The sequence below is a fragment of the Syngnathus leptorhynchus genome, chromosome 7, assembly GCF_054491065.1.
Source record: "Syngnathus leptorhynchus isolate UIUO chromosome 7, UIUO_Slep, whole genome shotgun sequence".
Lineage (NCBI taxonomy): Eukaryota > Metazoa > Chordata > Actinopteri > Syngnathiformes > Syngnathidae > Syngnathus > Syngnathus leptorhynchus.
Window position 1 is genome coordinate 5,038,479 of NC_141201.1, and position 27,529 is coordinate 5,066,007.

At 39.0% G+C, this 27,529-nt stretch overlaps 1 protein-coding gene across 2 annotated transcripts; it reads right to left on the minus strand.

Annotated features, from left to right (window-relative positions):
* Positions 1-1,579: 1,579 nt before the first annotated feature.
* On the minus strand, positions 1,580-27,529 carry drd2a (dopamine receptor D2a). 2 transcript variants are annotated; one of them, XM_085915902.1, is made up of 8 exons: positions 27,112-27,529; positions 11,397-11,707; positions 9,473-9,582; positions 6,045-6,181; positions 4,923-5,131; positions 4,013-4,093; positions 2,626-3,007; positions 1,580-2,508 (listed from the first exon to the last, which is right to left on the minus strand). In XM_085915902.1, exons 1-8 carry the CDS (start codon positions 27,179-27,181, stop codon positions 2,312-2,314), a joined length of 1,497 nt encoding a protein of 498 aa, XP_085772028.1. In that variant the 5' UTR covers positions 27,182-27,529; the 3' UTR covers positions 1,580-2,311. The 2 variants fall into 2 exon arrangements, with proteins under 2 accessions (XP_085772028.1, XP_085772027.1); XM_085915901.1 differs by having other exon boundaries at positions 4,010-4,093.

Here is a 27,529-nt window from a genome sequence, read left to right on the forward strand (position 1 = left end):
TGATTAAAAGACATTTGAACACCAAAAAGCCTCCTCTGCATTTCTTGACTGTCAGCCGCAGCGCTTCAACTGCAACTGATGAATTGCTTTGTAAAGCAGAACATTTTGGGTCACTGAATATTACCAGCTGCTCAGCAACCTTCATATCGTGCTAGCTGCTGGCATGGATACTTCCTTTTTTCTAGCTTTTTTTCCCCCAGTCCAAATTTTATCGTTATAATTTTGCTGGGCTGCATGGCAAAGTCTTACAGGCGGAAATTGAGTGTCAGGGCCACCGTGATAGATTTTTGAAGGGTACTGAGGCAAAGCGGCTATGCGACGCCACATTGAACGGCAAATTGTTAATTTACATTTTGTTTTTTGAGGCATGAATTTACACCCGCTTTCGCTTGGGTTCACTAAACCACAAACTCGCACCCGACCTCCACATCACATTTGCTTTTGAAGAGTCTCTTCACATGATTTAAATATGGAAGCTACAGTTCTTTGTTATAAGCAGCACTGTTATTTCACATATGGAATCCATAAATTGAACTGGAACTGTGGAAAAAAAACATGCCGTATTTCTTACAATAGCAGCTCTAATTGGTCCGATACTTGGATTATGTAATCACGAGCTGAACCACATCATTATTTTTTTTTCAGCTTTACAATAACTGTGACACCACCATGTGTTGCAATTAATCAGTAGATCATAACGTGTTTTTTTTTTTTTTTTTTACATGCATATGTAAAACTGACATTTACCGCCATCTGCTCTAATTGACACCATACCTCAATAAATTGCGACAGCCCATTTCATCCTTTTTTTTTTTTTTTGCCTATACTATGACAGATTCTAAATTGCCCAGAGGTGTGCAAGGTTAGCTAGATGTGCTTTGTGATTGGCCAGAGACCAATTCAGGGGAATATGCAGTATAGAAAAATTGATTTATGACGATCACCTCAATTTTGGGTATCCAAAACACAGTAGACTGCAGACATGGCGCCTTTCACTGTAATTGACAAAATGCTTCAATTACCCGGCACATGAATTCCGTGACCATGACTGATAATATCACAGACATCTGTAAAAAGAAAAGTGTTTTCAACATTTCATTTCAACATTGACCTAACATGAACTGCATGTGGAAAAAAATAGTATAACACAAAAAAGCCTCTCCCACTATTTTTTAGGGATCGTTGGATATTTTTTTTACTCTTATCCGCTGTTCCTGTCCATCTAACCACTCTCAAACCTAAATCTCAATATACGGCTTTATATGAGGAACCATAGCAGTTGATGTACCTAATAAAGTGAATGACTTGGTGCATTACTCCAGCATTTGTCGTTGCGACACTTTAAAGGTGACATATCAAAATCTTTCAGCATTTAAGAGTTATGCAAAGGAAATTTGACTAAACTTCCCCTCCGAATCAGCTAGTCATTAGTCGGGGAGATGAGAGCTCAGCGCTCTCTTCCGGGAAACGGCATCAATAAAAAAACAGTGCTGGGAATGTAATCAGTCCAATTTTTGGGGTGTAACCATATCCACAAATAAAATACTGTTGATCAAATGGCACTTGACAGTGTCTCACTGTTTATTGGACATCTTTTTGTCTTTTTCAATTGAACAGATACATTTCATGGGAAGCCGAGTAGAGAAACAGTTTAGCATGCATCACATTTCCGTCGCAGGCATATATAATATAAACACAATAAATGTGTTAGAAAAACATATTTACAACAAATTATAATAATGATAATAAATGAAATATGACATTCCAATTTATAAAATTGCAATCGTGTGGTTATTGGCATAGCCACGGTATACAGCAAGTACTATAAAGAGTCTTTTGCCATGAACACACATTCCAAATAGGTTTTCAGAATATAGAGCTCACATATTTGATAGAACACTGAAAATGAACACTGATTTTATAGATATATGTATATATTTTTTTTAGAAACGAGAAATACACACAATAAATAGCAATTTTGTGTGTGCAGTGTATACAGTACACGGGGACAAGCACAATGATTTTCTTTTTTTTGGAGAACAAGATACATTTGTCTTTGCCAAACAAGCCGTTGTTACAGACATTTCTTGTTTTACATTCAGAGTTTCGGAGAGAAAAAAAAAAAACCCTCCTTAAACGATTCCAACGAAGAGAAAAAAAATATCTTTTTCAGTCACTTAGCTCCCTGACTTTGAAAATGAAATTTCAGTTACCTCCTGTGGTGCGGTCCTTTCCGAGATGAGGTATTTGCCCAGCCACATATTTGTGTCCATCCTTCAGCATAAAAAAAAAAAAAATGCCTCGCCGCGTTTCAGCAGTGCAAAATTTTTATGAACGCCTTTCGGAACTCGACGTTGAAAGTGGTGTAGATGATGGGATTCACAGCGCTATTAACGTAGCCCAGCCATGTAAAGGCATTGTACATCTCGGCAGGAACTTTGCATTTTGCGCAATGGGTGTTCAAGATGTGAGTTATGAAAAATGGCAGCCAGCATATGATGAATACACCTGAAAAGAAAGGAGAACCTTTTCAATGATTGGAGGAAATTGGCCTCCATGAGAGGAGATTTAAATTTTCACTTTTTTTTTGGTGATTTCATTTTTACCTGCAACAGTAAAACTCACCGAGGACAATGGCTAACATCTGCGTGGCCTTCTTCTCCTTCTGCTGGGAGATCTTCCTCTTACTCATGCTTTTCAACGATGTTTGCGTCTTGCCGTTTGGTAACGTCTGCGTCTGGAAGACTTTGGCCACCATTTGTGTGGGATCTCCCAAGGCCTCCTTGCTGGGGTCTCCGTTCTTCTCTGCTTTCTGGCTTTCCTCCGGAGGCGTCGGGGGTGAGGAAGTTGGGCTCGCATTGGCCTTGGCTGGCATCAGCCGTTGGTGACTCGTGGCCGGAGTGTCTCCCAGGGCGCATTGCGGCTTCTGTTTATGGCTGCTGCTTCCACTGTTGAGCTCGTCCAGTTCTAAATTGTCACCCTTGTTGGTGACGTCTTTAATAAATATCTAAGAAGTGTCAAAAGGTAGCAGAAAATTAGAGCTAGCTTATTAAAAGCTCATCCAAGCATTAATGTCTTCAGGACCTAATAAAATCACTTTTAATGGATCATAAATCTTGTAATTGGCATAGTAATGGAAGAAAAATCCCCATCTCAAGACCCTAAGATAGCAAATACAAAGACAAAAGCAGTGGGCCTAGAATTGATCCCCGCGGAAAGACAGTGCAGCTGTTCCACTGCTTCTGAGTTTGGATAAAGAGTTTTTTATTGCTAGTCGTAAAGTATGGAATGACTTCCTGGTGCACAGTAGCCAAAAATAATCATCGCTGTCCATTCTGAAAACACCCCTTAAAATTCATTTATATCAGCTGGCATTCAATACAGAATGAGACTCAGCCCTTGTGTTAGTTTATTTATTTATTTTTGTTTATTTGTTTAAGTTATTTATGTTTATTTATTTTTAATTGAATTTAAAAACATGTTGCTTTATTGTTTTTTATGTTACTTTCTTATGATTTTTTTTTTAAACTACATATTCCAAATATATAACTGCATACACCCACAGTATATTTAATTGATGTTTGTTCATATGATCCCTGTGATTGGCTGGTAACCAATCCAGGATGTCGATTGAAGCTCGTATATGCACATCTCTGAGTCAGATGTGCTGACTAATATCTTAGATTCTCCATAGTTAAACAATTTAAAACCCGGCCAACATCCCAAATTTAATTACAGGGGTTATTTTTTTGGTCAGATGGTGTCCCCGTAGCATTTAACGAATTGACAGCGGCAACTGACCTTTGTACTAGAAGTGCCGTGCATATGGTCCATTAATTCAAAACACAATGAATCCGTTCTACACAATTGACTAAGCAATTATTATGTCGTTTAACATAGTGAATGGGATGTCACGTCTCAAGGTGACATCTTGCTAAATCTCTCCCGGGGTCCATCACATTCGCTTTCCATCACACTCGAGAAGAAAGAGAGCAAAATGACAACGCACCACCTTCTTCTTGTTGGTGGGGAAACTCCCGTTTGACTTGACAATCATCGTGCACAACCTCACATCTTCCGGGTGAGTGCACTCCTGCAATTCCCCCCCACCCCAAAAAAAAAAGTGTCAAGCAAGCAGCAGGTACAATGTCAGCTTACGAGTGACAAAAACGGGGAGCTGTCATCGCGCAGATACGGCATCCTGGAAGGTCAAAGCGGAATACATGAGCGTTGGCAAGGCGAGACAGCTCAGCGAGGATGTGATCTGCTGCTGAAAGTCAGCCCATTAATTTGACAGCATCATAAAGTATACGCCGAGGTTATTTCCTTACAAACAAGTGCAGCCGGTAGCTGCATTGAAATGTAATTTGCCTACTCAACAATGATTATTTCCTCATCATAATGATTATCTGCTCATTTGTCAAGATGCTACCATGAAATGATTTCACAGCCCATTGAATTATATCGTAATGTACCGTAAAAAATTTTTAAAAAATCAAAACTTGTTGTGTCATTATACAAACACACATACACAACAGACATGTTTTCTGCCACAGTATGTGTCAACAAATGTCAACAGTTTATAGTTGTGGGTTGTTCCAATTTAATTCTTCTTTTTTTTTTTTTTACAATGCATCAACCACGAGATGGCCATGGACCGTTCCCGATGGAAGAAAGCCATATCGAGAATCCACTCCAACCCAGCGGCGCCTGGAAAGCGGACTTTAAACCAATGATGATGATGAAAGCACCATTTAAATATATATTAAACTCGGGATGTATTGCAGAAGATATCGCCTTTAAATGTACTGTAACTGAGACAAAAATCAATATTCATGCAACACAATCCACGTCCATTCAAAACATGATGGCCTAAAAATCATTAGAGATTTTTTTTTTTCTGGAATGCTTTCAAAGCCCACCTTGAGTGACGTGGCCACATCAGGAACGGCGGCCGGACCCAAACGTTGCTTAGGTTTAGTATTGACCCGCTTCCTTCGTTTCCTCAGCACCACGTAGATTTGCACGTAAACCAGCAAGGTGATGATGAAAGGAACATAGAAGGACACGATGGAGGAGTACACCACAAAGGCGGGGTTGGCGATCACGCACAGCGACGCTTCCCGGGTGGCTGTGTGGAGAACAGAGAACAATCAAAACTACCCGTAAGAAAATAAATAAAGGGATTCGTGTTTAGCCCCCTTTTTTTTATGACTGGTGTGGAATTTGATCTCTTATCCAAAAGGCATCTTACGTGTGTAACATGCTGTTCCTTGAAATTGCATTCTCGGCAACAACTGAGTGTTTGTCTTGGAAATTCATCAGAAAATGTCGCCCGGCCTCACCTGGGGGTTATTTACACAATTCCTTTTATTAGGCTCCTTTCCCCATCGCTTGGAACATGACGATACTTTTTATTCCCACCAGATTGGGTACTCAAACCAGGTGAGTCACAACACCTTTGTGAATCCAACTGCTTGGAATGTAGCATTTTAAAACTATCCACCCAGATGCTTGTTCTCATTCTGGTCTTGGTTGGAGCCATCCGTGCTAATTTTAGGTGAGATACATTCACATGTAAAGACAATTTGAAAAATTCCATAAGCCTACTTAAAGGACAGGGAAGTTTTGAATTTTTCATTATTGTTAATTTTTACGTTGGTTTAGTTGTCATTTTTCACGCACATGAGTAAATGGGTCACTGTAAGTATTGTGCAATAAAGTAAACTCCACAACTGGCAAAGTTGGAGTGGAGGTCTTATTTCAAATCTTGTCATAGAATGTATCCAGACAAACGGTGGTTTATGTTGAAGGTCAGAGCGGCGCAATTTTTTTTCCCTTCATTCCAACTGAGTGATGTTTTCACAGGGAACAGTCTGCCCTAGCCAGCAAATAACATCTTTATCAAGTTGGACACTTGAAGATGAACTACTTGAATGTACGTCAGCAATGTGGACGAATGCAAACAAAATTGTGTCCACCTCTCGGTTTTTATTATTTGTTTTAATACATTGAGTCATAAATCATATTGTGTGTTTTCTTACCTGTATTATTGAGCCCAAAGAGAAGAGGACAGGATATGGCAAAAGAGAGCACCCACACCACTGAGATCATGATAGTCACCCTTCTTCTGGAACTGTAGCGGGTGTTGTAGAGCATAGGCATCGCAACTGCTGTGTAACTGAGAGGGGGGGGGGAGCAACTTTGTTTCAAGTCACAGAAACAGTATGACATGTAGGATCTTTAAATTGATGCTAAAATACTCAACTGAATTATAAATTAACAAATGAATAACAATATACAAAATAAAATAAAATATAGGTTCATTGTAATCATAAAAAATAATACATGAAATCATCAATTAACTAAAAAATAAAAAACGAAAATAAATTAACTGTAATAATAATTAATAAATAATTGCATTGACTAGTGCATTCAGCACTAGTGCCCCAAGGTAGGTCAAGTCCACAAAAAGTCAAGTAGTGCAGCTAGACGAGGATTAATCATCCCTGCATGACGTGGACTGAAGGTTTGAAGTGTAGAGGTGGCCCTGACTTCATTGAGCGGTGAACTTTTGTCAATTGCTACTATTATGTTGTTTGTTTGGAACAACATGGTGGCTGAAGTTCTCCCATTCTATCCCCCAACGGCAGATTAAGTCGATCAAGGTTGCCTGTGGGCATTTTCAGGCTGATTCCTCAATAGTCTTTGATTTTTCCAGTGGTCTTGCCACTACCCCGACTTGATGACTTAAGTTGTTTAAGTCGTGCAGCTTGTCCACGATGACGTATTCCTCGACGCATTCGGTTTGAGTGATGTACTGATTGATTGAAATCTTGATTTGAGTTTTGCTATGTCTCCCAGCAATGATAAGAGTGTTGTGGAAGAGATACGAGGAGACAACCCAGATCGGTTAATCAATGTTTTTTGATTAGTCTTCTAATCAGGGACATCGTCAGGATTTTTTTTTTTCTTTCCAGAAGCGAGGGCGAGTGATGACAAAAACAATCTGGAGAATGTTTGAATTGAATATGTGTGGATGGATAAACCTGTGATATGATTTATGGAAGCATTATGTGTGTATGTGTGATGTGAGAAAAATGGATTGGACCGTTGCAAGGAAAGTAGAGGTTCACACTCCGAGTGCTGCAGGGAACTCTCATACGTTCACCTTGATGTATTCGTTGACCTTGTTAGTGGAGCGGAGATAATCGCCAGGAAATGCATGGCTTCGAAGCTATGGTGTCTCGATGTCTTGATATTTTTGGCCAAATGTAATTTTGTTGAATGTCTCCTGGAATGAACGTCGACTTTGAACGTCCGTTAGGGAAGGCATAAAGACAAAATAGATCGGTTAAGACAAGTGTGCACTAAAGTCATACACATTTTTATTTTTAATGCCTAAATTTACTTTTCCTGTTGACTATTATGTTATTTATTTATTATATGCAGCTGTTTTTTTTTCAAGTGCTCTATAGGTAAAGTTGATCCGATTTGAGTTGAGAACACAGTCTTCAAGAACATCTGGCCTTTCAGGTAAAATAATGTTCATTGATTTTGTTGTTAAAAAAAACGTCAAACACACTGATTGTTTACATTCTGTGTTTATGATTGGGCAGACAGATGTGCAATTAATGTTAAAAAAGTACAAGGCCAAGTCAGTTTGATTTTTATGCAGAGGGGTCTTCACAGGTACGTTTTGGTATTTGTTTCGCGTAACTCCAACTACTAGTGTCCCAAATCATCTTTCCCAATTGAAATGAATGGAAACGCCAGTTATCCGTTCCAGCCTCAAAAGCTTTTGTAATGTTACCAGTCACCTGAGACACCGACATTTTTTGTAATGTGTTTTTCAGTGCTGTGCTTTAAAAGTGATTTTTTTAGGGCTAACCCTTAGGAAAAAAAAAAAACCCAACAATATTCTGACAAAATAGTCAACCTACATTCAACTTTGCTTTGTGAGGTCCCAAAATATTAACATTCATGTATGCATGTAGCTGCAGTGTGAGCACACGAAACAAAAGTAGAAGCTGTGAAGTGAGCCCTTTCCAATTTACTCCACTTTGATAAGCAAGAACAGGGCGATATATGCAAAGGAAGCACAAGAAGCAAACTATCCTTTCATGTAGGAAAGAAGCCGCTGCCTCTAGCTGTTCACGACACATTTCATCCAAGACTCTCGTAAAATAACTATCCTTTAGGTAAACACTTAAGATGTTCTCAACCAAGAAGAAACCAGTCCTGGAAGCCACCACAGTCATCCCCTCAAGAATCAGCAAGTAAACACCCAGCGTATACAAGTCTTATAAATAACATCTAAATGCAAATTGTGGTGTCATTTACCTTTGGCTTCTATATAGACATTCATTTCAAAAACAAATGATGATGCATTAGGGGATTATATGTGATGATGTGATTTTCTCCAGAAAAAAATAAAAAGAGACATATACATGTATTCTATTCCAATTCTATATGATGAGGTGTGAGCAAGTGTTTTGTTCTGTGCAGCCAAGCAGAACATCATGTAAAATTAAACATGACAATATTCCCCTCTCTCTGTGTGGATATGCATACATATGTACAAATATATGCATATATATGTGTGTGGATATGCATATGTGTATATGTATGTATATGTATGAGTATATGTGTAGCTATAAGAATGTGTTGAAGTATAAGAATATGTATATGTACATAATTGTATAAGTGAATTGTATATGTAGTATACATAATTACATATATGTATATGTCCAGATTATAAGTATAAATACGTTTAAATAATGTATTTATACTCGCCCTCCTAAACAAATAACTAGTCGTTCATTTGACCAAAGCATTGCTTGAGGTTGTCTTCTGATTTTCAACAGTATCTAATTAAGTCACTGCTTCACGTCCCCTTGTGACTAGTTAACAAGTGAAAACATAATTCCAGTTGTAGTCATAAAGTAGAAAAGATGCGGTCGGGTGCACACCTTTCCCAAACTGCGTCTCAAAACCTCTGACGTGACTCATTTCAGTAATTCATATCCTGTCTTATTAATTGGTTCCTGCTGGTTGCATGTACTCTTGTTAATAAACGTCTGCACTTTGGTGAACTATAGAATTAAGTTTCTCGACTAACGACGTGCTTTTTTTTTTTTTTTTATCTCTTGCCGTTGCATTTTAATATGAACATACAATTTACATGTTCAGACTGGAATTATCGACTCGGATACAAATGTATTTTTGCAAATGCTTCATAATCTTAATTCAATCTCTATACAAACATAGACAGACTTCTATGAATGAAGTATTTGCATGAACGTATTGCATTTGATCAAGATTCTTCTCAGCATATTCATGCGTCATATTACTATATATAAAAATATGTTCAGGGTGTTATTCATTAAGTGAACATTTCCTTGAGAAAAAAAAAAAAATCGATGTGAAGGTGCCAGGAATGAAAAAGCAATGTGAGCATCGGCTGACTCACCGATCAATGCTGATGGCGCACAGATTGAAGATGCTGGCGGTACACATCATCACGTCAAGAGTGACAAAGATGTCACAGTGGATCTTGCTAAAGCGCCACTCCCCGACCACCTGCAAGAGGAAGAATACCGACAAGTGGCGGCTTTGTGCAACCATCAACAAAAAGAAGCCGAGGGACTTAGGAAAAACGCCGAAAAAAATTGCTCGTCTACAAGTGAGTCTACGCCCAAGTGAGCAAGTCCAATTCAATGCTTGTAACAGATATTTCTTTTCTTGAATCCCTTTTACATATTCAAATGGGACAAAAAGTACCGTATTTCCCAGACTATAAGAAGCTACTTTTTTTTTGCACATGATTTTTATCATGATGTAGGATTTGTGCATATTCTCTTATATACTGATATTAAACATTAAAACATCTGCGCTTTATAGTCCAATCTCTTCATTGGTTACCTTCATTCAGTGCTTGTAGCCCTCCTGCTGCTTCCAATCAAAAAGGTGTGCATTTCTAAGCCGGCGGTTAGTCCAAGCACCCCATTATGAACGTAACATTATCAACACGGCCCAGATAAGCCTGACACGAGCCCACCGGCCACCTCGCATCAGGGGGTCGATTAATCTTTGTCCCTGAGGTCTTGTTGTCCTAAAATTAAGCGTCAAACGTTTCATAAAACAGCGATCTGACAAAGATTAGACGTCCTAATGAGCCGCCTTTGAACCTTTCCCCTTTCCTCCTCTTTTACATTTTTCAACCTTTAGAACCTGACTAGTGTCTTGATAGATCACTTTTCCTCTCTCTCGCTGCTTCATGGCAAACTTTGCGAGGTCACCGGCTTTAATTTAGAACAAAAAGTCAGAAGTGGCAGGACAAGACTTTGCGTGGACGGGCAACTGCTCGCTTTGTCTTTTTTTGACAGTGATGCCTAAAGAAAAGTGCATTTGTCGGCGGGGCCGCAGCTGCTTTCATTTCCGCACGCTCAAATTCCAGCCAAAGGGGGATTTTGCTTTTGCAAGATTTTTGCCATTCAAATTGTGTCAGCAGTCTGGGCTTAATATGCAAAGGTGTTACGATGAGGAAGTGAAAACTTGACAGCGGAAGTGGAGGGAGCAATTTCCAATGCCAGTTGAAATCAAACTGAAAGGAAAATAAAGACGTATATTCCTAATAAAATGAACAATTTAAAACATTTCAGTAGCCTATACAATTTGTCTCATTTATTTATTCTCCGTGTTATATTACGGTCCAAGCCTATCCGTCCATCCCAAAATTCTGATATCGCAAAACCATTTTCCACAGTATAGGTACAGAAAAAATATCCATCGCCGCTATCATGACATCATGTATGTTTAATCAAAAGAGTGACCTTTCTTTCTTTTTTTTAAATTGGAAATTTCATGCCCAACCCCAGCCTCTGCTCTCCATTCTGGGTTGCACTGATGACTCACAGCTGTGTCGCCATTATATTACAATATGAAATGATTATGGTTCCAAAATTAGAAATATTCCCAATAGTGTGAACTGTGATTGCCGTCATAGTCTGATGCTATGGTCTGATGTAGCTGCTATTTACAGTACAAAATATGTATAAAATACATATAAAAATAGATATAAAATATAAATATCACATGTAAAATGTTGTGCTATTTTTCTGTATTAAAAGTATGTGTAGAATGGGCTGGAATCCACTGGTGCAACTGGGGGGGGGGGGGGGGGGATTCATGGATTTCCCGGGTGACAGGCCAGATTATTGACTCTTGGCTATTTTACCATTTTCCTGAGAATTATTTCTTTCAATATTACTTTTTGTCGCCCGAAGGAAACATATAGTGATTCTTCATCAGCGTTTTCAGAAGATTTTTCGGGGTTTGTGACCCTTTGAGTTACCCGTGAAGTCAGCTATGTCTGAATTTTTACATATGAATACCTCCAAGTAGACGACCCAGGGCATAACTAGCGTAGCGACCAGAAGATCAGCAACCGCCAAGCTGACGATCAAGTAGTTGGTGGTTGTCTGCAGGGCTTTCTCCCGTGACACCGCCATGCACACCAACACGTTGCCGAATACGATGACAAAGATGAGCAGCGTGAGCAGCATGGCGTAGTAGTTGTAGGCGTGCTTCTGCTCTTGAGCCGTCTCGTTGAAGCCCCATGTTGCATTGTCATAGAAACTGTCGTTGTAGGCATAGTGAGTAAAGACATCCATTAGCTGTGAGTGATGCAGGCCAGCAACCGGCCCTGGAAACACACATAAAAAAAAATAAAAAAACAGGTTAAATAATGGATTTATGAGACGAACAAAAATATATATATAGTATGTTCGATCGTTGCTCATTGGGCTAGCAACAACAATGGATAAATATAGGCGACATGGGTTGTCATGGCAACCAAAGCCAGTACTTTACTTTCATTGGGAACAATTAATGTCTGAGGAATCTTGAATCATTCAGTTGTAGAAGGCGACTGCAGTGACAGCCTTGAGGTTTCTGCATCTGCTTCACAGTTTTTGGTTTATTGAATGTAATATAACAATTGAATAGCACAAATGATTGGAGGCGTCAACTCCCCCCCCCCCCCCCTCTCCCTTTCAGTGAGTTCAGTGCGGGACACAAACAGTGTAAAGACATCCCAAAGGAGGCAGCAAAAGCGCGGGAGCTGTTCAGACAGCGAGACAAAGAACCGAAGCCTGCATGTTTTTTGACTTCTCGTGTCGCTTGCGACTTACAAATGACGACTGCAGATGCGATTAGTGTGCACTATCATGCCCGAGGCCTAGAATTACTCATGGTGCGACTTTATCATACTACACGGTTGATAAATTGTTTCTAAGTAGGTTAACCATGTTATGCAAGCTTGTAAAAAACATCATGTTAATAGAAAATTGCTATTTTATTTGTATTCAGTGGATTTGGATGGATTTTGAATTCTAAAGGGTGATTGTTACTTCAACATTATTTCAAAGAGATAACAAAAACATTTGCAATCTTTCATAAACACCACATTTTGGTGTCATTCTCATGTCATAAAACTGTTATGATGCTTGAAGGATCAACAATAGAAGCCCGCTGCAGTTGGGGAGGATATCGCAAAAGCCTGAGGCAAACCTGCAGCAGGAAGGTGTGGAAAAACCATATAATGCTCTGCGCATACGCACAAAACAAAAAAAAAAGTTAACATCTCCGCCGGTCAAGGCCAAACACAGGGTTGAAAAAACAAAAAAAGGCCCAAATGTATAAAACACATCCACACAGCATAGGCAACAAAAAAAGGCAAACACAGTGAAACACAATAAGACACCATTGACTGAAATTTCATTTAGAGCTACTTGGCAACTTTCTACTGACAGCATTCTTTGTATGAAATCAATGAAGAATGAATAGTCACCACCAGAAACTGACTTCATTTAAGATACACAATAAAGTCAGAGAAAATGGAGCTTGGGAGAAGTTCCAAGAAAGTGTCACAAGTGGAGCTCCATCAGCTGGACATGCTTCACTTGAATGACTTTGTACACTGGTGAGCAAGTGCTGCTGATTTGGAACTTTTTCCTTCTAACAAAATAAATAAATAATAAAATAAAATAAAATAAAATAAAAATAATGAAATGAAATGAAATGAAATTAAATTAAATAGAGAATGACATCATTGATGGTCTTTTGGAGTTTCTTCTCAGCAAGTTGCTTGCCCATGCAGTCATATTTTCAGGACCCATAAAACCTGTGAGAGCCGTAATTCTTGCTGGTTTGGTAGGTGATCAAATAAATTCAATGGAATAACAAAATACAAATTATTTCAAAATATTACTATCATTTTCTGCTCTTGTTTTTACATTCCTTGCCATTGTAAGTGGGCAAGCGTGTAAAATCCGTGGTACATTAAATCCTCATTTTCCCCACTGTAACCTTTTTTAAATGGCTCACTACACAGCAATCGATATGATACAGCACAAACTATAACCTCAATAATAAAGAAAGTAATTACGGAAATCTATAAATACATGTGTGGCTAATGTTGCGGTCAAAATGTGGATCTTTCGCCATGTCTGGGATTGCAAATGCAGGAAAGGGTAGATAATCGCATCATCCCCCTCACACGCTATATGTTAATACGGCTACATAATGAAGCAAATGTCCACACTTTGCAATAGTGTGCAAGAGTGTGTGTGTGTGTGTGTGTGTGTGTGCATGAGCGCATGTGCGACTGCATTTTTCTAAACGCGTAATCAGCCTATTTAATAAGAGAAAATGCCAGAGGAGGCTGCCTCGGTGCATCGAGAGATGGCATAATTTCTGCAGAGAAACAAAGAGAAGAAAGACTAAGTGAGTGAGTGAAGCAAGAATGATGTGCTCCGGGGGACTAGTTTGTGGATGTAGCCTGCAGATGCCCCGTGCTGTCGATTCTTATTTATTTGTGAAACCACTGGCCGCATAGCTGCCGTTTTTACCTCTCATTCATTTGAATGCTTTTGCTAACCAAAACAGCAGCACCTCCCAACGGCATGACAAAAATCCTTAATTAGATATCATGCATGTAGTCTTCACGTTAACTACAAAAGGTTATTCATCTTTGGGGTGACATTTCAAGATGAACCTAAAATGCTCTTCAATCTTTATAAGTGAACTTTGACCTTCTTTAAACTATCCAAAGTACCTTGTGCTCAACCTGCTGATGACAAATAACCCTGTAGGTTCAACAGGGAGAGAATTTGTTCATCCACAAGGGAAATTAACTGTTCCAAAGCATAAGAATATTAAATATATAATAGTTGTTGCTTTTTCCCGACAGAAATAAATTGAAAGTTATGATTTCAGTGCAGTCTGTGGGTTAGGAACAAGGTGCCTGCTCTGCTCCACTGACAGATTGAAGAAATCCCTCCTCCTCCTTGCCATGTGGCTTTTTAATTCCACTGTGGGAGGGAAACTAATATCGCATTCCCTTTGCAGCCCACAGTAGCGTTACTATTACTAGATATTTTTTGTTGCTGTCAAACATCTGCTCCACACATGAGTGAAGTTGTTGGCAATCATGCATAAATGAGCTGGTTTGCTAAATTAACTCGAAATGAGATAAACACCAAAGAGGGAGGGGTGTGCACTATGATTGGCGAATGCATAAAAAAGGGCGGGTTTTGGGGTGGAAAATGCTTATTGGTGGAAATCGCCTTAAAACTTTGCTGTCACTGTGATAATGAGTTATATAGTGAAAATGAGAAGAAATCAAGTCAGTCGATTTACGGTGTGTTTCATTTTTTGCTCGTGTTCCTCAAATTTTATGTATGTCTGCTCATAGAAAAAAAAATGTCTCTTGCCCTGCCTTTCAAACAGCTCCACACTGTGAAGTACCTTACAAGACTCATTCTTCCATTGTTATTTGTCTCATTAGCACCAAGGTGCGCAACGATTTTGAAGTTGGAAAAACCCCGTCGTCGCCCAATACGGCTAACATCGACATGAAGCAAAAAGTTGATGTTGGCAATCCCTTGTGAGATGGTGAGCAAACAAACACCCAATTAGGCTTTGCCAAAACACAACTTTGATATCAAATGTGCAGTGAGCAAAGAAAGATTTTATTTTAATATGTGTCTCCTTAAGCCATTTATAAATTCCGTTTGTTTGATAAGTGATTAAACCAGCAGCTTGAGTTACCTACAGAATATTAAATCAGCTCAATGCGGCACACTTGGAAGGAGGCAAGAAAATTAACGAGAGTAGTTAGTTAACAATAATCTGTGTCGTTATCATTATTCATTTTCTCATAATCAAGGATTGCGCACTGGTTTGTGTGCATAAATAAATTGTGCATTAAGTTACTCTAAGCAACGCAGCACTTCATTTTACCGTCGATATTTTGACAACTTCAAACCTCCTACACGCTCGACTGCAATCTGGCACATTTAATGCATTTCTATTCCTTTGATCCAACTATTAGCGAGCCATCCCACGCAGCACTGTTGTTGTCACCCGTGTGACCTACAATGCAATTACATGTCACATGACAGAGCGATTTAGTCTGTCAATCAGTCCGGGGCATTTTTGCTGCCTCCGTCTCTTCAGATGTAAAATTACCATTCAAAGGTGACACGATTGCTTTGATGGGAAAAAGCAATGAAAACATTTCGACATTTGTTTCGGTGTTGGCCTGAATTGCCTACTCCTCAGACAGTTTCCAAATACACACGTACAGCAACAAAACAATCAATTTTGCCTTCTTGTAAACATTTCATCAAGTAGTCCTGTGCTATGGGAAGGCTCACTGATCCTTTGCTAGTGTTTAGAAAGAGGCGCAAGGAAGCAGCCTGAGAGCGTAATCGCCACTTGGCAAACACACTGACAATGGATATTTAACGATTTAACTTTTTTGTTTTTTTCCCGCAGTATCACAAACACGATTAGGCATGAGGCCCACATGAATACACAACGACGTATCTACTGTAATCCACCGCCGTCAACTGCCAATTGGGTTTTGTGTTGACTTAAAATGGCCGACGCAAGCGTCAATTGGTGAAATCCGTTTTGGCAACCCATCAACGTTTTCTGTCAAATTTGGATCGTTTCTCGTCTCTTGTGATCACCAGACAGAATGTCCTCGTGATTTTGGCTATTGTGAGCAGGCACAACAGCCAAAAAAATCATTCCAATTCCCTCTTTGAAGTTGTCTGCTTGATTGTGATATTGATTAGCAGGCTGATTTGAATCTCTTTACAGTTGTAATGAGGCATTTCCTGCTTTGACAGCACAACAAGAGAGCACTTTCACAGTTTGTTGTCACTTTGGAAGCTGTCACATGCAAAAAATAATAATAATGTCAGTCTCCTGACATAAATCAATGAGTATCTCACATCTATGTAGTCCCTGAAAGAAATGACAACTGCTTGGAATGGACTAAATTCTCGCAACTACCTTCAAACATATTCAAAATCACAGTCGTTAAAGTGCCAAGTGATAGCATGCAAAAAATAATAATAATGTCAGTCTCCTGACATAAATCAATGAGTATCTCACATCTATGTAATCCCTGAAAGAAATGACAACTGCTTGGAATGGACTAAATTCTCGCCACTACCTTCAAACATATTCAAAATCACAGTCGTTAAAGTGCCAAGTGAAAGCAAATATATAATTATAAAAAAAAGACTGTGGATGAATCATACAGCACAGCAGTGCTAATCGTTCTTACATAAAATCAGTTTCTGTGCTGCTGTTTTGGTTAGCAACTTCATTAAAGTTGGTTCAGCAATTTATTTGAATGTTGTATGAGCTTTCACCCTGACCTCTCTTGAAAAAGAGATGAGGAGTATTTGACAATGATCCTGTTAAGTCAGTCTCTCGAGTTTCTTTTTTTACTCTTCAACTACGCGGACGCTGCGACGCGAGCAGAAAGGTTGCAACCCTGGATAGAAGCCAGCGGGGCTGCGTTTTGCGTGCCAGCTTTTATCCTCTCGACTCCCCGAGTGCCCCGGTGTTGTGTGAAGTGCAGATGAGGAGGCCAGTCAATAAACTGGCATGAAACCTTCCCGCTCACATAAAATGGTCACAATATAATTGGGAGTATAAAGCAGCCTGCAGCAATTCTGATTTAAGGGGAAAAAAAATGGTATGAATCATTAAAGTTGACAGAAACACATAGAAGACAAAGGATGACTTGAATCGCAATTCAACTCAACTCAGTCGCGACAGATTTTAATTCATAGGAATATGATTGTTTTCTACCATTACAAACACATTATGAGAAAACAACATTATGACAATGTCAACAAATAGAAAAATAATCACCCCTCTTTATATATCAACACAATTGAGATGTCGTTTAAATGCTAATTCTCAAACCCCAAAATATTGCCACTGAGTGGAACAACAACAATAATAATTCTATACAATTATCAGCAACGTCAATTGAATTGACACAAATAAGAACAGTGGGGAATAATTCAAATTTAGGAAATAAAGAGTATAAAAAAATATGTGGATATGCAGTAAATATAAGAGTTAAAATGTATATGTTGTAAAGTACAAATAGGGAAGATTTCAAATCACTACAAAGGGGAAACCATAGCAGGCAATTATTTTACAATAAATACATTCTACGGCTAATTAGCTGCTGTATAAAAGAGACTTATGCGATACAAATTGGACTTTGTATAAGATGCTCCTTTTATGTTCAGTCTACAGCAGCACAATTTAATCGTGCTCGTTTATTCTTCATTGCAAAAGGTTAATAAATGATGATGACTGTAGAAAGAGGAAGAGAATATTAGATTTTTGTTTTGGCTCCAACAGCTCAAAGGAAAAAATGGATTGCAATTAGATAGCTCAATATCTTGATTGTCTTGAGATTGCAGCAATGAAAGCGCAGAAACTATAATTTGCCATATAAAAACTCACTTCTCCCAAGATATTACAATAATTTTCTGTTTTGACTGATACTGTTTGCAAATGGCTGGTGTCCTGGGTCCTTTGCCCCCCCCCACTTTTGCTCAAAGTCAATTGCGATAATCACAGGATCATCCGCGTCCCTAATGAGTTCAATTAAGCCAGAAAAAGCACAGCCCCACTCGTGTGTCTGTATATTCAGATTCCTTTTTTAAATAAGTGGCACAGATTAGAGCCTCGCCCAGCATCTTGGTAATGTCAAATTACTATCATGACAAAAAAACACATTTAGGCACCTCATACTCAGAATGCACAGTTAATTGGTCTTCAATAAAAAAAATAATAATACAAAATATCATGACACTAAGCATCACACTATTTTATGTACATTTCCAAAACAAATTAAAATGAAAGTACTAAATAACATCAGATCAACATATCCTTTTAACTTGACTTAGAATTTATTTAGATTAATGACCGACTTCAAGTTCGCTATACGTAAGATTAAATGATGAATGTATTTGTATCATGCTATGACAGTGTCTCCTCATTCACCTTCTGATGACGCAGCAACCGAGGGAGGGAGGGGGGGGGCACAGTCTGAGCCACTCGGCGACAGTGTGGACAGTTAGTTGAAGTGCCTTGCGATTAACCGGCAACTAACATGCTCGCCTTTCCCTCACAGTCATCCGAGACAGCCGCCAGCTCCCAGCGACCCTGAGGAGGATAAGCGATATAGAAAATGGATGGATGCACGCTTTACAGCATCCCTCCGGCAAATCCAATCTCTCACAAATAGACCTTAAAGCATCCATTCTGTACCCCCTCCACCGACCTCAATTCCAAAAGTGTAAATTGTGGATGGGATGTTTCTGTTGAAAACGGCCGGGTTGAAATGACACTTGTCGGCACATACGCTTATTAATGACGAGCTGCTTAAAAGCGCCACGCCAAATAACTGTGATCAACTTTTAATTCAACAACTGTGAGCCTGCTGTGGGCAGAAAATAAAAAAACCCAAATGATTTTGCCGTCTAAACGCGCCTTATAAAGAGCTGTAAATTGCGTTTTGTCGGATTTGAAAACAGTAGTTAGCATCACACTGAGCGATGTGGAAAGATGGATCAATTTCATTACATTGTGCCAAGCGATAATTCACATTCGGCCTTCGGTGTGGAACTGATAGTCGTGCTAGGCCGTTTTTCAAAAAAAGGGACACGGTCACATATTATACAGTGTAGATGGAAGTAGTGTAGATTCGATTAGCAAGTTAAACAGCATCTCGACCCGGCCAAGTAACCTCGGCATTATGAGCGAAATCCTTAAACAGCTCGACCTCACTTTTTTTTACCCACAATGCTCTGTCTCGCATCTGAAAGGGCGCACTTATTCCCCGGTGACCCCGGCCGGCACTGATCTATGAAAGCGGGAAGTATTATCTAACTCGACCGCACTTACAGCGACTGGGCTTTCGTTTCTCCGACCTTATGATAAGAAGCACATGAAAGGATGTTTGTCGTGTTCACAATAACTACTTTTTGTTGTTTCATCAGATAAAAGTGGAGAGAATTTCACTTTCCAAAAGGTAATAGAAACTGGATGTGACCTTTTGACAACGAGCGAAGAACGAAGAAGCGACTGTAATCGTTCTTTTCTACACTGACGTGCAAATTGTTAAAGTTTTTCCGACAGTCGATCAGGCGGGTGGGGTGATTATTTCACAGCAAAACAAAACTTGTTACTTTGAATAATTCATGTATCTTGATTGTAGACAGCTCATGACAATTTGATAATTATGGCTGACATAAAATGGGTAATTAAGAATTTGGTCAATTATATGGAATTGGTTGCTTTCACTATCTCCCAAACACATTTTTTGACAGCTCTTATGACTGTGAAGTTTGAACACAGATAAATCCATGATTGACTTTCACATATACACAAAAAAAATTATGGATAACTAGCTTAGAAATCAAACGCCAGTAAATTGTTTGTTAAACTATTTTTCTATTTAATTTAAAATGGAGGGGGGGGTCATAACAAACAAAAATCTTGCAATATCTCATCTCAGTGATATTAAAAGTCAAGAAAATTTGCATGAAACATGTCAACCCACATCACTCGCCTTCACAAGCCACATACAATTATTGTGGGCCGGATTTGGCCCCCGGACCTTAAGTTTGACACCGATCTATTAGATAGTACCTAATGTTGTGGCTTGTGAGTGTAATACATTAGGATGCATCCAAGTTATGTGCACAATAGAAGACTTGAGTTTATTGCAACATCAACGGATAGTTTACCCTCTGCTACAATAACGCAATAATGGTGTCATAATTCAAAATGAGCTGCTCTGCCACAAAGCCTCATTGAAAGAAACTACCTTTAATTGCAATGCATTCATTGCCTGAATTGCTAGTAATTTTGCTGGGGAAAATAAAACACCTTTACGTTCCTATTCCAAAAGGCATCGCTTTTTATTAAGATCCTCTGCCACTATTCTTGAAATGAAATTTGACATTTATTTCATTTTCTGCATTATACGACTATTTTGTGCAGTTTTGCCCTGTCTTTAAAATGTATTTATGCAAACCTCGAGCTTTTTATTCTAATCTTTTAATCAGTCATGGTTATTTATTTCTAGCAGCACAGTTTTTCGTGGAAAAGTTTTTTTTTTGCTAAACTGTGTAGGCAATAAGTTAATAGGCTTATAGTTCGAAGAGTGGAGGATTGACTTTGATCACACTCTAAAGCTCCATCAACATAAAATGTGCTCCTGAGTTCTAGCGACAGCAAAACCACTGCAATACCGTCAACATGTTGATTTAGCTTTGCGATAGTCTACCTAATTAATGTCTTAGTCGCCTAGTCGAAAGTCATCGATGCTGGACAAGTCAAAGGCTATCTTGTAAAATCCTTTTTTTTTTTTTTCCCCACTGAAAAGATCTCTTTTGTCGCCATATGAGGAAAAAGTCACAATTACCTCACTATGTTCCACAAGCTGGCTGACTGTGGAGGTGGAGGCTGCGATGACATTAACTGGCGCTCAAAATAAACCTGCGCATTCGAGTTTGAGCAATTACTGTGTCACTATCCTGGCATTGCAATTATACACCCTCTTTTCTGTGCTCTTGTCATTGCCAAAGATTTCTGTGTCAAATTTCTAAACATGCAGTGACTTTCCTAAGGATTTTCACATCAAGTGTTTGATTGGAAATTACAGGGAGAGGATAAAACGTTTTCAAAAGGAGGTGGATAGATAACCTTTTTAAGCGGTTTCACTCTAAAATTTATATAAAGTGTATTTATAGACCAGCTGTTTGGGGAATCTCCCGAAATTCCCAATGGCCAATGCAGGAAAACACATTAGCATTATGTTAAAAATCAACCTGTCATTGGAAAGAAAGGACATGCTATTTTCAAAAATATACATATATATATATTTTTAAAATGGCTGGAGCCACTCAGTCCAATATTTGACTGACATATGCAATAACCTATGATGACAGAAACGCCACTCAATAAAAATATTTCACAGCTGGCAGGGGACCGACTGTTCTCTACAGTGGGTAGTGTCACAAAGTGATGAAAGCCAATGAAACATTGGAGATATTCCTGGATGTTTCACAAGAACACACATTTATTAAAAAAAAAAAAAAGCGACGAGGAACGAAGGTTAAGCTTGAGGTGCATTGCTGGAGCTCAGAGGTCGCCAGAGGGTAAAAAAAGAGCGAGAGAGAGAGAGAGATAAAGAGAGCGAGAGCGAGAGAGCAAGAGAGCGAGAGAGAGAGAGACAGAGAGAGAGAGAGAGAGAGAGAGAGAGGGGGGGGGGGGGGGAGAGGGAGAGGTTGGCTACAAGCCTTCATCAGTCTCATTAGGAGGTAGGAAAGCTCCAACCTAACAACCAATCTTGTCTCATGTGAGGCCGCTTCTCAGGCACGAGCATGTTTTTCCATTCCACACACACAGGAGCACACACAAAAGAAAAGCTGCACAGTGTCGTGACTGCAGGTAAATCTCATGTAGCATGTATTTGCATCTAGTTATGTTCTTTATCAATCAAAAAAGGGCAAATCATTTTTTTTTCACAATTTGAGGTAATTATAAAAAAATAATCATTGCGATTGTATTGAAAGGGGATTCAAATTTGCATATGATTTTTATTTTATATACTCATTTTTTTATGCGAATGTCCTTTTTATGAACTTGGATTTGTGCATCCAAGTGTATTTGTGATTCAATGAATTCTAAAGCTGATGCTAAATCATGGCGCATCGAGTTTTCCTCAAACCATGAGAAAAATAATGCACACTTCAAACATGAAAATAGCTGCAAGGCTCCAAACTATTATATTTTTATTTTTTTTCTAACCAAGAGCAAAGTTTACGGGTGGAATAAGAGGCGCACACTGTTACTTACAAAGTAAATATTCATATTTCAACAAATTCTCATTATATTACTGATATACATTTTTATGATGTTTTTTTTTTATCTGTAGGAATTAAATCTAACAAATGGAAGACTGGACATATAATTGAATGCATGTTTGCACGTTCATTAATAAAAAGAGTGGCTAACTCTCGTTGCCCCACAGACCAGGCGAGTCAACTCATCACGCAGTTATTTTTATGTCTGGCACAGAAGCAAAAGCAAATAAAAAACAAATGGTGACTCAACATTGTGCCATTAGGATGACTGTAGATGAAGCAATACACTTTCACCCTTTTTCGTTCAGTCTCTCTACATCCACTTGAAAGCTTTCTGGAAGTCGCTTACAACGCGTGACGAGGTTTATTGTGAGTGAATCCAAATTAGATTACTACAGCCGTTATAACAATCCGATTTCCCCAACGTGACATTCCGACTAATCCGTCCCCTTATTTATGTCCTTCTTGCACTAATTTGAATCGTCTTATTCCATGTGGATTATGCCAATTAGAAAAATGACTATGTTTATGACAAGCCATAACAAAATGGTATTCAAATGTTTTACTCAGTTTTTTTTCATGCAGCATCGATTTTCCTGCCAAGCCAATATCTCTATTCTTATATTTATGCTTTTCATTGAAAGCGTAAATGGGAAGACAGTTTATTGGTAAAGGAATGTCATTTCTAGTTATGCAGTTTATGTTTTTCATGCATTTCTTCAAGTGCTGTCATTTTGCCTAGGCTGCCAAAGGAAGAAAATTGGTGCTCTAAAAGAATATTTTACTAGCACTACGAACCAACACTTGACACGTTGAACAGTGAAAAGATAGTTTGTTCAATAACACATAAATAGAATCATGAAAACGGTATATAATGATTGGCTCTTGGACACAATGTCCTTCTCAATGGGTTGCAAGTGGTTTCAAGAATGCAGTCTACACGAAAGCAATCGTGCAAACACAATAAGGAAGCCAACTTGTTTGCGTCAAAGCAATAACGATGGCATATTCCAACTTGATCGCCTTTTGACGCCAGGCTAGCTCGTTGGGCTTGACTGAACCTACCAAACCCAAGCTCATCAAAAAGTATCTATTAGATCAGGGGTCTCAAAATTAATTGTGTTTGGGCTGCATCCAGTATTCCACAAAAAAATAATTTAAAAAATCCTCTATTCTTCATTGCTATTAATAACTATCATTAATTATTTTTCGTGGAAAGCTGTCATTTGCCAGAACTACTGTAGCCCATAAAACAAACAAACAAACAAACAAACAAACAAACAAACAAACAAACAAAAACCCAAAAGACTAACAAATATTACATGTCAATGGGGCCGCAGAATATCATCATATGGGCCGCAAATGGCCCCCAGGCCACAAGTTTGATACCACTGACTCTACCACCTGAACCATGCTGCACAGATCTTCCATTTGAAAGGGAAGGCAATCAGTATCTAAGACTCCTGTGCTCAACAAACGACTCGCATCCTCTCGAGTAAAATGTCAAAGAAGCCTTCAGTAAAAATGTCGTTTAGTACCACGCAAGCAATATCCAACCTTTGACACAAGGGCTTGGAAAATTATCATTGAAGTGAGGCGTAGCCCAGCAGCTTGACCCATCACCTTACTTGATCTTTTTTTTTTTTTCCAAATGTGACCTTTTGACTTACAGTACGTTGGGAGCGGAACCAAGTGATTCACTCAGCGCTTGTGAGCCAGCTGAGAAATCAATCTTGCCCGTGTGTCAGGTTTCATGTGCTGCAATCAGCCTGCCTGATTTAACAATCTGGACTCCTCAAGCGGACTGCATTTTTACTTCCGTTTGCACACCATCCTGGGGAAAAGTAGGATAACTTTCCTCATTTTAACCTTACATTTATCAAAGCTCTATATACTTCTTATATTCAGAATGTGTGTCGCATTAAAAACACGGACCACCCATAAATACTCTCCGATGATAAATCCCATCTCTTTAAAAACCGGAATGCCCTTGCACGTTTAAGCTAGTTTGCATTCCGGAACGCCTCCAATGGACTGTAATGGACCATAATGGTAATCCCTGGCTTTAAGAATGCATAAATGGACTTTTTATGGTTGACGGTACTAACAGGGAAAGTGCTGCAAAATCAACGAGAAACATTTCAATCCATAATGTAAATCCACTGACGAGCGCTGTATTGCAAGGCATTGATTTGCGATTGTAAATATTGAATTTGTCTAACAATACAAGGGTTGCAAATAAGACAAAATACGGTCCTAATAATTTGACACCATAGGTTATTCACGATCAGTATGTACAAAAAAACATGTGAATATGAGATGTAGCCAGCAATTGGATGTTTTTATTTTTAATTTATTCAGACCTTCAAAATATAAAAAAAAAAAACACCACAAGGTAGGTGTTAGTTAACTGCAAATGTTTTTGGACAATGTGAGGCATATGGGCATCTTATCATGTGACAATGTAGGCGCACTTAAAAAAAAACGTGTGTGGGGGCAATTATAACGAGTGCTAAAAATAATGAGGATTCTGTGAAAAACAACACTAAATGAAGCAAAACACTTCTCATCTACACCAAAAATTACTCCTATGAATCATGTGCAGCACAGACACAACTTTATCAGCATTGTTTGGTGTGTGTGTGGGGGGGGGGTTACACATTCTGTTATTTCGGGGTCAGTCCTTGTAGTATTTCTGTACTTCATCCCTGTGTCCTGATGATACTGATAGAAGCACACGCAAAGGTCAGAGAAGCTCCTGTCTACATCCCTTTGCCTTTTTGGGGGTCATCCTGGGCCAAATAAAATCTTTTTTTGTGCACCAGGCTCACACTGATACCACATGAAGCGTAGTTACAAATACGACGATATTTTAGTAAATGTACATGACATTGGTGATGTACAGTATACTTGTGGTACTGCACAACAAAGTTGTACAAGGATATGCAAAAGATCTGTCAATGTGATAGAAGCGGGACTCAATCAGGGATCACCTCTAAGCCCCCTTCATCTTTGCAATAGTGATGCCAGACAGATGAGGTTAGCCTGGAATGCCTTTGGACTACAATGTTTGCAGATGACTTTGCGAGCTGCAGTGAGTGAAAGGAGAAGGTGGAGGAAACATTTAGAAAGGTGAAAAAAAAGTGATGTGATTAAGTTAGCCATGATGTACATGACGATGCAAACTTATGGACACATCATTGGGTACTCCTGCTCAATGTTATTGTGGACCAGCTAATAGATCAATGCTTATGTGATTAAACATGATCAGTAACATATTCATGTTGTGCTGAAGACATATGGTCACCCAAGAGAGCAGTTTGTTCAATTCAAATGTCACTATTGACCAGTTGCATAAAGTGATTTGGCTTTAACCCCCCCCCCCAGCCATTGTGGTATGCCGGAGCTTTTAATCACTTAAAGACAGCATGATGCGACCCTTGTGTCTACAAAGATGTAAAAAAAAAAAATCACATGCAACATGAAGTTGGCTTCCTGTTATCAATTGCTGATTAGAATCAAATGCAGCTGGAGCGGACATGCCTTTCAGACAGACCCTTCTCAGAATCCCTCCAGGAGATTTGATTCACTGGAGCTATTTCTGTCAAATCATCTGCATGGCTTGATAAGTGCTCAAGAAAAAAGCTGAATCAGTTGTGAGGATCCATATGGGCCAATACTGAAGGCTCCAACTGGGAAGCAAATTTACAGGACATCCTTTTTTCATATACTGCACGCCGCTATTACATTGGCCTTATTTTCTTTGCTGCAGGATGCACTTGCACTAAGTGCTTACGTGGTGTTCACCTTATTTTACCAAACACAGCTTAACAGGCATCATTTCTTAATGACAGTTTCAATTTGAGTGCCAGTTGTTCAGAACTAGACCAGCTGCTTACAAAAGATATATATTTTCAAAATATATACTCATTGCAGTTTTTGCTCTTTCTGCTTCCCTATTAGTCTCAGAATAGAATAAACCTGATCGGTCTGGAAGTCTGAAGGTCAACATCACCCATCTGATTAAAAATGTGACTATTTTTGTCTTTAAAAAAAAAGGTTAAACTCAACAATGCCCTCACTGTTGACTTCATTTTCAGAAGAATCACATGCAATTAATTCCCAGACACTGCAAAGACCCACACGACAAACACACATTGACTTTCTGCAAGGCTGTAAACGCGTGAAATGTGAAGCTTATTAGTGAGCACATACAAAGCCAATATCAATACAGTAAGAAAGGGGAATGCACTTATGGTCCTATACATACCCTTCTGCACACACACACACACACACACACACACACACACACACACACACACACACACACACACACACACACACACACACACACACACACACACACACACACACACACACACACACACACACACACACACACACACACACACAACATTCAAAACATTTAACCCACAAGCTCCCTAAAAGTCACTTTTACAGACAACACAACACTGCCCTGATGTGTTCAATTAAGGATGTGAGCGATTTAGCAGAGATGGTCAGTATCATGATATAGGCAAGAAAAATGATGTCTGCAAATTAAGAATGGATGATCTTTTTCATATGGTAATGTGTGTTCCATGCATTATAGTATGGACCATGAAAGGAAAATGCTTCTCACCAGAGCTCTCTTAAGCTGTGGAGCCATTTACTCATATTTGGATATTTGCTAAAACCACGTAGTGATGAAGGCACCTTTAACAGTTAATATAAGTGGTTAATTAATTAATATCACTATTGAATTACTCTGCCTCAGTCCAAGCATCCTAACCTGAACAATCAGGTGATACATGCATGATTGAAAGGCAAAGTTGGTCAATCTTACCTTCACGCCATAAGTTTGAGCGGATCTGTGTCGCTGCTTGTGTTCTGTTGCCTTCGTTTAAATCCAGCATTGGCAATTAACTCCCCACTTTATTCGCCTTCATTTGCTTTGCACGTTGTCGAGCGCTCTCACGCAGGAACGAGTGGTTGCATCGACTCCCGCAGGAGGCATCGGGCACGTTTGGAATAAAAAAAAAAAAAAACACTTTAGAAAAACAACCTGAAATGATCATAAGAGCCACAGTAATGCTCAGCCCGATTTGAAACATCAACCGTGAGCAGGTTAATGATTAAAAATGCATTTCCAGGAATACTTTCGGTGAGAGGCAGAGCGCATCCAAGAGGCAGCTTTTACGCACGGAGTTACCTTCCGTACTGACTGACTGAGGAGGTGACGCTGAAGACAAGGAGTGAGCAAG